The sequence below is a fragment of the Populus nigra genome, chromosome 2 (genome assembly GCF_951802175.1).
Source record: "Populus nigra chromosome 2, ddPopNigr1.1, whole genome shotgun sequence".
NCBI lineage: Eukaryota > Viridiplantae > Streptophyta > Magnoliopsida > Malpighiales > Salicaceae > Populus > Populus nigra.
Window position 1 is genome coordinate 35,915,171 of NC_084853.1, and position 13,227 is coordinate 35,928,397.

The window sequence follows — 13,227 nt, forward strand, 5'->3', positions numbered from 1 at the left end:
AAATTTATATTTTATGATTTTATAATTTATAAATGAAGATGTTTTATATTTTGTAGCTTGCATTTTATTTTTATAGAAATGATTTAAAGAGGGATCCCTATAATGAAAAAAGTCTCATAAACTAATGATGAATTTAAATATTTTAGGGAGGGAGTGTTGCAAAAATCCAACTTTTAGCATTTCTTTTATGTCTTCTGCGTTATATTTTTTAAAATATTTTTTATTTAAAAATATATTAAAATAAATTTTTTTAATATTTTAAAATTTATTTCTTCCATCAACCTATTAAAACAATAAAAAAATATAAAATTTTTAAAAAATATAATTGCTGCACTTTGTTCACACTATAGACATCCACGTTCGAAAGAGTTTTCCATAAACAAAAGAGAGCTGGGGGGGCAAGACAAAACGAATCAGAAATATACAGAAAACAGAGTGCATATATTAGAGGATCAAATTATCTCTTGTACAGCAGATTAAAAATTCACATAGCAAGTTTTTTTTTTTTTTTTTTTTTTGGTTTTTTAGATACTAAATTCATTCATACAACATCAACGAGCTGACGGGTTAAGGCTAGCAGTTAAAATGAGGATCAAGGTCACCTTTTCGCCATCTTTACTAACTAGTGATGATACGGGGTCTGGTACTGGTAGCCATTTCCGAAGTAGTTGCCGTGACTGGGAGAGAAGTTGTATGTAGCAGCAGAACTCATGAGTGGAGGAACATGGTTGTCAGCAGGTCCAGTGTAAATGTATGGTCTGTCGTACACGTACTGTGGGTACCTATCAGGTACTCTCGGATAGAATGTCCTCTCAGGAGCACTGATAGTGACGCGGGGCCCGCATCCGACGCCGCTAGCGCGTGGTCTCTTGGGTTGAGGCTTGGCAGCTTCGGTTGCCCTTTTCTTTTCTGCCTTGGCCTTCTCTAGCTGAAGAAGGCGTTTTTGGAGCGGATCCCCAGGATACTGCTCCTCAAGTTTATGCTCTTCGATGCACTTGATCACAGCCTTGAGGGCAGCCAGCTCTCGTTCGTTGACCTCATTCTGAAACAACAGAAGATTTCTTAAAAGGTCCTCAAGAGTTTTTGAGAAGGGATGTAGCATGAGTGTGGCTTTACATCAAAAGCTAAGATAAGATTTCTATGGAAATTGTTCTTGAGCATATATGCAATACAATATCATCTATCTATCCTTTCTTGGCATCCAACTAGAAAGCCCCCTTTTATGTATAATAAGCACCTGCCACAATTCATTTAGGTGGGAGTCTTAGCATTAGCAATCCAAACCAATCTTAGCTACGAGTTGTAGTTATCAAACAACAATTTACTTCAGAATACACAACAGCACAATATCAAATTGTCTAGAGATAATGGTAGAAAGGAAAGGACAATTAATTAATCTAGCGGAGAAAGGACACGCACCTGCCCAGTGATGGGGGATGCATTTCCAGGCTTGACTGATGAAGAAACTTTTCTTGCCTCCTTCAAGTATGATTTCAGTAGAGTAACTGGTGAGAACTGTTCCGTTAAGTCAAATGCAAAGGCCAAGTTCACTGCATCAATTTGCCTTCCACTATTTACCAATACTTCAATTACACCTGAAGAATCCATGTGTATAAGAGGTAAAATGAAAAAGAAAAACAGTGGGAAATAAAAAGTAGCAAGATTGACACAAAAAAAAAGGAAACAAATAGCCTCTATGCTCTTTGCAGTTTGTACCAAATTCATTTGTCCAAGGTATGAACTTACCAATTGAGCAAAAGCCAACAAGATTTATGCAATGTTGCTTTAAACAAGAATCCAGAAAAAGGAAAATTTACATGCTTGGTTCAATAAACACCAAAACAAAGTCATCGAATCATCATGATTCTAATCTAACACGAAAGTTTCATATTTTCTTTCTAAGGGAAGATTTCATATACTCTTCAGTAATAAGGTTTTTAACACTGTGCCACAGAATTTGTGCTATTGCCTACATTTTTTAACTTAAGCAATGATATGCTTCCTGATATGATGATTTAAGTGCAACAGGATTTCAACAAACCTGGCATTTTCTCCGACAGCCCTAGAAAACGACATAGTTCAGCTGCTTGGCGACGACGAGAAACCATTGGGATTAGCCTGGATAACTCTTCCTCATCAAAATCAGAAGCAATCCCAAAGGTAGCTAAAAGTTGCAAAAAGGCATGTGCTTCCAAGGAGTTCCCATTGTTAGCATCCACGTCCAAAGAATCCAATCTTGGCTTCCACTCTTCAGCAATAGCCTTTGCCTGATCTTTAACATCTTCTGAAATTACATCAGATACAGAAACTAGATCTGCATACATTAACAAAATGCTAAGGCATTCCATCAACATGATACAGGTTCGGCGGACACCCAATAAGGTTGAGTCTTTCTTTCCATCAACATTTGACACTTCCTTGGGGTAAAAATCTTCCAGAGAGTTCAACACAAATTGAGCTGGGTTTGCTGCAGCCTTTAAAGCAAGTGGAATTTCCTCTTTTAGGACCACAAGGTTCTTGCGGTTGTCAGAAATAAATTTGTGCAGTCCTTCTGAGTCCATCTGTTCACATAGTTCGACTAACTGCGGATACTCCAAATTTCCATTTTCAGAAGGATCTATTATTTCACCTAAGTTACTTTCAGCAGTCATGGCTTCAGGTGGTTGGTCATCAATAGCCGGTGATCCAAATTGGTCATCATAGGACACAACAGCAGATTCCACAGAAGATACCTTCCTGTGCTTCTGTAGAGCATTCGAAATGGAAAAGATAGCAGCATCTCGTTTCTCTTGGAGTTTCTCCAATGAAACATGTTCTTTGGCCACAACAGCAGCTTCTCGTTTCTCTAATATTTCCCTGGCTCTCCTAGTTTTGGTTTCGTACTGCTTTTCTTGATCTTCCAACTCGTGAAACCGCCTCTTCAAAGATCTTTCAAGCCCATGGAAATGCTCCTCAAGTTCTTTCCATTTCAGGTTGAGTGTTACAGCCCGGTGACTTTCAAGTTCAGCAAATGCTTTCTGAAGTTGATGTATCTTAGACGTTGTTGAGTCCATGAGTGTTGCAACTGATTCAGAATCTTCCATAGCAGAAAGCTGAGGAAAATGAGACAAATGATATTACAAAACAGAAGGAAGGCTATGTATGACAATTGTTTTTTAGAAAAAAAGTACATAAATTGACAACTATCATATGCTAGATGATGCAGGTGGCTTTCTGGTACACAGAACAGATCAATGTCAAACCCGATGAAAGAACCAATCAAAGTACATGGAAACAATATAGTGAAAAAACATGTTTACATATTAAGGTTAACACAAAATGACAGGTCAGGTACTTGAATAAAGTTGCTCATCAGTCATAACAAAATAGTGACAACATTTCTTCCTAACATCTTTGAAGACAAAAGTATGAAAACTGATGTCAGAATTCTCCAAGATTTGGAGACCAAGTTCTACTCCAGGGTGTAATACACCTACTCGGTCATGTGAAATAAACAACATGGACAACAAATGCTATGGCTAAAATCATGAATCACTATAAAGTGGACATTGGCATCAGAACTATCCTCCATACACAATCAATGCCAACACATTGGCTTGCAGGTTGGTATAAAACGTGTCCGGTCAGTTCATATATGCATTGTCATAATGGGTGTAATACACCTACTCGGTCATGTGAAATAAACAACATGGACAACAAATGCTATGGCTAAAATCATGAATCACTATAAAGTGGACGTTGGCATCAGAACTATCCTCCATACACAATCAATGCCAACACATTGGCTTGCAGGTTGGTATAAAACGTGTCCGGTCAGTTCATATATGCATCGTCATAATATGTAAGTCCCCTTTACAGAACTGGTTTGGAAGAAGGCAGCTCCCCCTTACGAACTCAAACAATTTGAGGAAGTAATAGTGGAGAATAAGGAAAAATACAGCATTCCAACCAAGGCTTCTGATGCACCAGAGAGGAACTCAAGTGGAACATATAGTTGTTGTCAAAGGTTTTATTCTTCTATTATCTTTTTTTATAGCATTTTAACTGACCCAAGAACAAAAGGATGGCAGCATGAAAATCATCAGATGGCATGTGGTAGAGAATAGAAATAGATAATCTTTATCCACCTAGAGCCTGGCCCAGGTGAAAATCCAACAGGATGAAGAAACTCTTTCAAAGAACTTAACAGGTGCTAATTTGACTTTGATGTTGGAGGAATTGTGAAGGAACAGGCCTACAAACTAAAACTGAAAGCTTTCCAAAAGTACTATGAACTCGTTTCAAACTAACAATTTAAGATCATTAAAGCACCATGATAGTAAATGCAATCATCTAAGGTCCTTTGCTACACCGCTTTTCTTATCCCCTTTGAACTGCAATGAATTTATTGAATAAGATAAACCCAAATTCCATCAAGGGAACAGATGCTAACTAAGTGTCAATTTTGTTGTGGACTATGAATCCAAGTGACAAAATACCAACAACCACCTCAGTAAAAGCTTCTTTAGAAAAGACCAGAATACACTGCCTATATTTTTATTTTTATTTTTAACACAGAATGTAAATAATTACAGGCTGATCCAGGTTCAGCCAGGAGCAGCAAATAATTGATGTAACCTAAAATGACGACACAAAAAAAAATCACAATCTCGAAGACACTTCTCTTCATAACCAAAACTGACAGTACAGATAACGATCCAGTAACCTGTAATAGAGCACAATTGTAAGGGTCTTACTATTATTAAACTACATAAATCAAAATGAAGCAAGAATATATTTCCCACTTTTTTTTTAATGAGTTGAATGTGATACGGCTGTGCAATGCGAGTTTATCACCTAGCCTTGGTAGTCACACAAACACACATCAGGTATCTCAAAACCCTAAACAGCATGGATAACTAAACCTCCAAGATGTTTTAAAACTCGAAACCCAATAAATTAACAACAAGTGAGAGCAAACAGCAGCTCAAAACAAAACAATTCTGAAATTTCATCACAGAGGAACGGTTGAGGAGGTAGAAATCAAATTAACACGCAATAATAACTTACCGCTGATTCCTCAACGAGCTGAAAGTGAGCTTAAATCAACAGACAAGTAAGAGATCGAGCAAAAACAGACAAACAAAATGACTGAAACCCTGAAGAAACAAAGCCTAACCATCAGAAACAGCGAAAAATAACAGAAAACAAACAAACAAACAAACAAAACTGCAAATCTACAATTCAATAAATCCGTGATTGAGTAACAGTTTTGTCTTTTCGTTTCCTAAGTATTACTAGCCAATAAGCACATCTAAGCCGAAATTGTAGCTAAATGGAGCTGATTTCTGGAGCAAACAAGGGAAGGCGATCTACAAATCATATCAGTTTAAAAGAAAGAGTGACTTGCCTGAGTGATAATAAGTGAGAATTGAGCAGCGTAACGATCAATCCATGGCGGATTAGATTGGACTGTGTATGAGTGGGGTAGGTGGGTAGGTAGGTGGGTTTCGCTGCTTACCCTTCGATCCCTAGGAGGAGGAAAGAGAGGAAATTCAGAGAGAAGGAAGACAAAAGAAGGGAATGCGATACCGCAGCAGCCTTCTTTCCTTTTGCTTTTTCTTGTCCACACCTTTTTTTGCTATTTGCACTACCATGTGTGCTCTTCACCTCTTACCCTCACTTGATATGTAAACTAGTTTAGTGTTCCGTGGTCTGCCGCAACTAAGATTAATTTTTTAAAATTAAAAAATTATTAAAAGTAAGAATAATTTTTTAATCTTGTGTAAATAATTTTTTAATCTGTTATTAAATCTGATATAATAAATAGTTTGATCTTGAAATCTTATAATTTATTTGTCTAACTCAAGTTTTTAACTAAATTAGGTGGGAGTTGGCTCAAATTAAATTAATTGATTTCATGAATCTAAATACAATTTTAATGACTGGTAAAAACATGACTTGACTTTTAAAAAAACTTCAAGATAAAAACTTTTTTTAAAAAAAAATTATTGAGACAATAACAAATTGAATTGATCTCAATTTCTCATCGACCCATGTCATGGATTTTATTGAGTTCAATAACTTTTTTTATAAACTATTTTTTAATTATATAGTAAAAATATATGATCATAAAATCGAGTATCAACCTAAAAATTAAAACTTATTTGAGACAATAATAACCATATAAAAAACAAACAAAAATAAATCATGTAGTTTATTTATTAACCAATCCATTATTGAAGGATATAATAGGGAAAAAAATTTAAAAACAATTAAAAGACAAAAAAAAAATATTTGGCCAGTGGGTGAACTCGTCAAAATTATAAACCAGATAACCCAGGCTAGCACGTCAAACCTGTGAACCGAGTTATGAACTTCAATGAGATTATAATTTATTTTTTTCCAAAGCTAATTTTTATTTAACTATATTAGAACAAGTTTTTCTCAATTTCTACTTAACATGTTTACATCCTTTTATCAAAGGCACTCTGTGTATTACAATGTCAATGTCTAAACCAGGCATATCTGCATAAAACTAGGCAAACACATCTGTATACTCTTGTAGTAGTGAGGTTAAACTACATCTTTCTTCTGCAGTAATCAAAGTTCCAATCTTTAGCTCCCTTTTATCCTGCTCGGTGCCTACATTTATAACCTCTAATTCTTCTTTTATAGGTTTCCAGGCATGCTCAGACTGTTTTACTAATCTAGTAAACTCTTTTATATAATCTCCCTTTCATTCTTCTTCATCCATTGCAATCACATCCTTATCAAAGTTTAGCCATTTATTTTCAATTGGATTCGTGGAGGATTTGTTTTTAGAATTCTTGAAAACAGAAGGTGTTTTTAGTGTAAATACATATCTTGTAGACAAACAAAACAAAAAAAAAAACAAGAATTGTTGAAGAAAATACATGATCTCAATAATATTTTAAAAGTTGGCTCAATAATTATGAAAAGACCTTATGTTGACATCTTAAGCCAAGATTGCCAACTAGGTGCAAAAACACAAAGCAATTTACAATACAAAGCACATAAAAGCAAATATAAGTAGACGCTTAATCATTACTTCTTGAAAACTAATGGGGCTTCTTCAATATCCTATTTTTGGAATATTTCATCAACTGAAAGCTTTCGCACAAAGGCGTTAGCTGGAGCTTTTTCTAAAGAGTGGATAGTTAACTGAGGCAACAATTCATCTTATTTCATTGTTTTTAGCTCATCATTACAGTTCTGACCCTTTTCTTCACCTTCTTCTATATTGGCGACATCCATGGCAGCAAGCTTCTGTCCCAAAACTTTCATCATGTTTTCAGGTTTCATTACATATATTGACTTTGAGAAAGAAATATGGATGGGTGGGATTACAATGCCCTTTTTTTCTGGTTTTCTTCCTTTCATTCGGGCCAATCTTTTTTCTCGCTTAATCCTAGTAGCTTTTTTATGATCATCTTTCTTAGGCTTAATGCTAAGCCCAAACCTCTTATCAGTAGCTTTAATTTTCATTATGTTAACTCTCTTAGGATTTCCAGAAATTAGATCATATTGGAATGGTAACCCATGTTTCAAAAAGCATTTAGCTATCATTCTGGTCTTCTTAACACAATATTCTCTAGTACCCATTTAGTGTTCACAATCTTAAAGGCATGGAGATTTACATCTTTGCAATCTTTTGCTTCAATATAAGGAACCAACACATTCCTTATCATGGACAAGGTCTCTTCTACCATTGATAATATACTTTAGACATTGATGTAGAGATGCTGTCTTAGCCCTAATGGCGTGTATCCATGACCTTCCTAACAATATGCTATAAGAAGGATGGATATCCATCACTTGTAGGGTTATTAAAAACATATGAGGCCCTACAAACAATTCAATTTCAATGGTTTTTATTTTTGGATTTTATTAATAAAAATAACAATAAAATAACATTCAAGAAAATTTCAGAGAATCTAAACTTGGGTTATTACAGTAGGCAACATGCCCAACACTAACTAGGCATGACAACATGCCCAACCTGAGTGTATGCCCAATATAGGCTCGAGCTACTACGTTCGAGTCCACATGGATGTTTTTTTTGGGTCTCTTGGGTTTTTTTTTTTACCCATTAAATTTAATTTTATCACATCGTTTCATGCTAAAAGGCTTAAAACAACATCATTTTAACTCATAATGAATAATATGTACAATTGAGTCTTTTTGTTTAGTAAAACACCATTTTACTTTTTCTTTTTTCTTTTTTTGTTGATGGTTTGGACCAATGAATTCTTCACATATTTTGCATTCGAGTGAATTATAACCTATTTCTTAAATTTGTTTCAAAAACTATATTTTTAAATTCATTTATAACTTATTCTTTTACCAATTATATTATTTTCCAATTTATTTTATTTTTTATTTCATGAAAATTAGAATTAAGAAATGAGAAGTAGGTATTGGTTAATTTGGTGAGAAAATGAGGCATTTTAGAAAGAAAATAAACTACTAAGTTGAGAATAATCAATACTAGTTAAGAGACTAACTAAATACTAGGGCGTATATGTTGAGATCGTGATAAACTTACAAATATCAAACCAAAATAAATTACAATGCCCAATTCTCAACTAACTTAATGTCAAGTGATGGAATTGAAAGTAAAAGTATTAAATTAAAATAAGAACAAAAAAATACCCTAATTAACCCTGGGCAAACATGGCATATCTGGAGATGCACCAACCAAAATTAACAAATTTTTATCTCCAAAATTATTTTTCATTTAACTATACCCCACATGAGTTTTTTCTCTCATACAAAACAACAACAAAAAAGAAAGAAAATTTGGGGTGGCTCACGTGACTAAAATAAAAAGCATGCCTAATATTTTTAAATGTTGATAAAAAGGCTTTTCTTTTAAGTAAAAACAAAAGACATTTAAATACCAAACAAAGGATGAAATAGTATATTATTTTCAAGTCTAAAGGGTTGAAAATGCCACCGCTATAAAACTTGGGCCACCCTAGTGGGCTGACCGATGTCCCCGGGTGACCCAAGGCCTAGGCCAGATCGGATTTAATAAAAGGGGAGAACTGACCCGATGCGGCTCTCTCAAAAGCCTGAGTTGACTCATGACCTTTTCATCTCAAGTAAAACCCACTCAAAACTTAATATAAAACCTGTTGAATTTTTACAAAAATAAACTAAAAACGATGTCATTTTAATTTTTTTAAAAAAAACAAATTTTTATTGTGAATCCAAGTTGACCCTCCTGATTGTTGTCCTAGGTCAGCTTAATAACTTTAGAAAATATATTAAAAAAACAAATAGGTTAGGTGCCACACCTTTTTTTTAATTGTTAGTTTCGTCCGCCCTCATTCTTTTCTATTAAACCCCATAGACAACACATCATCGTTTCCTTTAGAAAACGTGCCGTCTAAGGCTGCAGTTGTAGGCCCATAATCTAGGGACCAAAAGGTCGCTAGAAAATCAATGCAGCGGTTTTAAACCCAAAAAAATCCATTTTTCAATCCTTTTTTGATGTAAAAAACTTCTAGAAAACAACCTATAGACCTAAGTAAAATCATTTATTCCTTAAAACAACCAAAAATTTATCCAAAAATGAAAAAAAACCAACCTGAAATCCAAAAATTTCTCAATATCAAATTTATGTTTTCAGGTAATTTTAAGGTGAAATAACACCCAAGGTAAACTTCCCCATCAAATGGAACTTGTATACACCAAGATCAACAATTTGAAAAAGAAGAAAATTCATATCACCAAGATCGACAAATTAAAAGAAAACTAACCTTTCATATTGCGTTTTCCTTGGATACCCAATATGAAGCGGAGAAGAAAAAACAAGATCCTCAAATTTCGATGAGCTCCAAATATAGATTTCCAAGAAAATTAATCACATTATGTAAAAAATGAAAAGAAAAAACTAAAACATGAATAAAAATCATATATTAAATCAATATGTTTATTAAATACTCTTAATAGCATTAGAAAACAAAAAAGAAAACCCACTACACAATTGATTAATAAAAATTATAGTTATTAAACTCGTTTTATCTCGTCAAATCAATCTAATTCTTACTTTAAGTTGGGTTAAAAAAATCAATTCAAAGTTGATTTTTTTCTCTTTAAAATGATGTTATATAATTTTTTTTAACTTAGAATAAACTGTTAAATGCATAATTCAAATCTTGAGTCAATTCATTGACGGACACAATTTTAATAAATTTGATAAAAACCCCAACCTATTTAATTAATATTGGATGATAGTTCCGTTGAGAGGAAAGGGTGGTGAAGGTGGTATCATTCCTAATCATCTATGGGAGGGTGGTTGCATGGCTTAAACTTCTAACCGGGCTGTTTAGCTCATGACTATTCAGCATGGTCTTAAGATTGGGGTTATAATACATTTTAGTCTTAAACTGCTGTGATACCTGACATAAATGGTCTTGTTATTAATTATACCTTGAGCGAGGGTGAGTCATCTGAACAGAGTTTGGCAAGTTCCCAATTCCCCTCGCTCAAGAATTCCCATCACTCATGCCTTGAGCGAGGGGAACTGCTGTGTTCAATTCATGATGAAAATAGGTTCTCATCAATCTGATGCGGAATTCACGAAAACAGTGGTGTTCCTTTTGCCACATTTTAGATACCGATTATTTTCATGGTTTAAAAGTGTTTTTTTTAATTAATTTTTTTAAAAAAATTAATTTTTTTATATTTTTAGATCATTTTGATGCACTGATGTTAAAAATAATTTTTTAAAAATAAAAATTTTTTGATATATTTTCGAGTGAAAACAATTTTAAAAAATAATCGTAACCACACTCCCAAACACGCTCATGCTCTTATAGTCCTGCTTTTCCTCCTTACATCATACACACACTCTAGCTATTTAGCGTGTGTTTAGCTTGGAGTTGTTGTTGGTTTTTTTTTAAGATATAAAAGCACAAATCACTCCTCATAGAAATAAAAAAATACATACTTTTTATGTGGACCCCACCAAAAAAAGATATTTCACATCTCCAAACCAAACACCCCCTTAATCTATGATTTGTAGCGGGTTGTTAATGTTTTTAAAAATATTGGGTATGCAGGATATCTCAATGTGTTTTTTTTACATAAAAACATTCAAAAAGTAAATTAAAAAAATTATGCAGATATCTAATTAATATAAATCAATAACCTTCTATGTAAATAAACAAAAAAAATTCATTAACAATAATCAAAAGAGAAATTGGAAAAATTAAGAGATGAATGTAGATTAAGATATTCAATTACTCAAAATGAGACATCTACCCGATTGAGTTTACTGAACTTATTTATTTAAATCAATAAAAAATAATAGAAATAAAAACACAAATAAAATTGATAGAATAAACTCACACCCTAAAAACAATATTACACAAGACTGAATATATAAGAAAAATTATTTAAAAATAAATATTTTTTATTTTGAAAAGTAAAGTTCATTTTTATAAAACAAAAAAAATACAGATAAATTAGAATAATATCTTAAGAAACCAAACATAAACAAAACAATTTTAAAAAGACTTCTATCCAAAAAATGCATGCAAAACCTATAACATAGTTCATGAGACTGAAATAAACTTATAGAAAAAAAATCAAAGATAGTAAAAAAGCCAATATTTTTTAAAAACTTAATGCAGAACGATAAGATTGTAAAAGAAAATAAGAAAAAAAATGAAGATGTCAAACGACATTAACTTTTAAAACTTGTGACTTGAGTCATTAGATTATAAGCGCTACAAATAAAAAAAACATATGAAGGCGAATCCCCAACAAATAAAATGTCGAAAGATGAAATTAGAAAAAAAAATCAAATACACAAAAGGATCTAAGAAAAAAATTTCATTAAAAGAGTGAGGGTGAACATAAAAAAAAATTAAGTAGAGGACAAACAAAAAATTTTAATTTGAGGGTTAAATTGAATTGAAAAATAGCTTTAACAAAAGATAAAAAATAAATCAAAAGAATTAGGGTCAAATTGAAAAAAATAAAACAACATAAACTTTGATTGAAAAATAAAATTGAAAATCAATAAAACTTTAACAAAAAGGCTAAGGAAATATATTAAAAAAATAAGAACCATAATGAAAAATAAAAAGTATATGAGAAATTATAATTGAATGACTAAATTGAAAATAAACAAAACTTCTATAAAAGAAATAAGAAGAAATAAAAAAAAAATAAGGACTGAAATAAAAAAATAAAAAATAAAGAATTTTGATTAAATGATAAAATTAAAAGCATAAAACTTTAATAAAATGACCAAGAAAATATATTAAAAATCAAAAGAATAAAAAAACACATAAAAAATTGTAATTAAAAAAAAAATTAAAAACAAATAAAATTTATTTTTTTTTGGGTCTCTTCCAAGGCCAATAACATGTTTTAACTGTATATAAAGAATGAAAAAAAAAACCTTTAACCAACAACCTAAAATTTTTTTTATCCTAAACATAAATAAGTGTTTTTCTGTTTAAAAGCTTATGAAAAGTTAAAAAATATTTGGTCAGTAACTCTAATTTTTGTTGTTATTGAGGACAAAAACATATTCTTACTATAAAAATTGAAAAAAATTAATATATCCTCAATAATCTTATAATAATAAATGAATCAGTGAAAAGGATCAAAACACCACACCTTCAAGGTTTTTTTTTTTTTCACTCCAAAAAAAAATAATTTTACGGTAAAATTAAATTAGTAATTTACAGTAAATTATATTTAGTTATACAGTAAAACATATATATATATAGACAAAAAAATTTGTTGGTATTAGGGAATATAAAAAAAAGACAAAATCAAGAATAATAATAATAATAAAGTTTCTCATGGGACTTATCGACTAATTTTTTACTTCGGAACGAACTCTGTTATATTTTTTAAAATAATTGTGCGTGATAACTAATTTGTAATGATTACTCTTAGTTTCGTAGCTTGTTTATAATAATTACATAAATATAAATGTTTTATGTCTTTTTATATTAACTTTTAAGAAATGTTGCTTTATACTATGTGTCTATTTGATGATAAAAATTATTTTTAATTTTAAAAAATATTAAATTGATATTTTTAAATATTTTTTAATTATTTTAATACAATGATCGCGTCTTTAACGTTATGGGGTGCATTCAGCGAAAAATGGCTCGACTCCTTACGCTTGACTTTCAATTAGACTATCTTAATTACTATCGTCAACTGATTTCTGAATTCTTTTTTTTTGAAAAA

At 31.8% G+C, this 13,227-nt stretch overlaps 1 protein-coding gene across 2 annotated transcripts; it reads right to left on the minus strand.

The window, feature by feature from the left end:
• Positions 1-422: 422 nt before the first annotated feature.
• On the minus strand, positions 423-5,638 carry LOC133681939 (FRIGIDA-like protein 3). Of its 2 annotated transcripts, XM_062105146.1 has the most exons (5): positions 5,390-5,638; positions 5,050-5,138; positions 2,042-3,092; positions 1,420-1,595; positions 423-1,042 (listed from the first exon to the last, which is right to left on the minus strand). In XM_062105146.1, the coding sequence occupies exons 3-5, from the start codon at positions 3,081-3,083 to the stop codon at positions 623-625; spliced, it is 1,638 nt and encodes a 545-aa protein (XP_061961130.1). In that variant the 5' UTR covers positions 3,084-3,092; positions 5,050-5,138; positions 5,390-5,638; the 3' UTR covers positions 423-622. The 2 variants fall into 2 exon arrangements, with proteins under 2 accessions (XP_061961130.1, XP_061961131.1); XM_062105147.1 differs by lacking the exon at positions 5,050-5,138.
• Between the last annotated feature and the right edge of the window lie 7,589 nt (positions 5,639-13,227).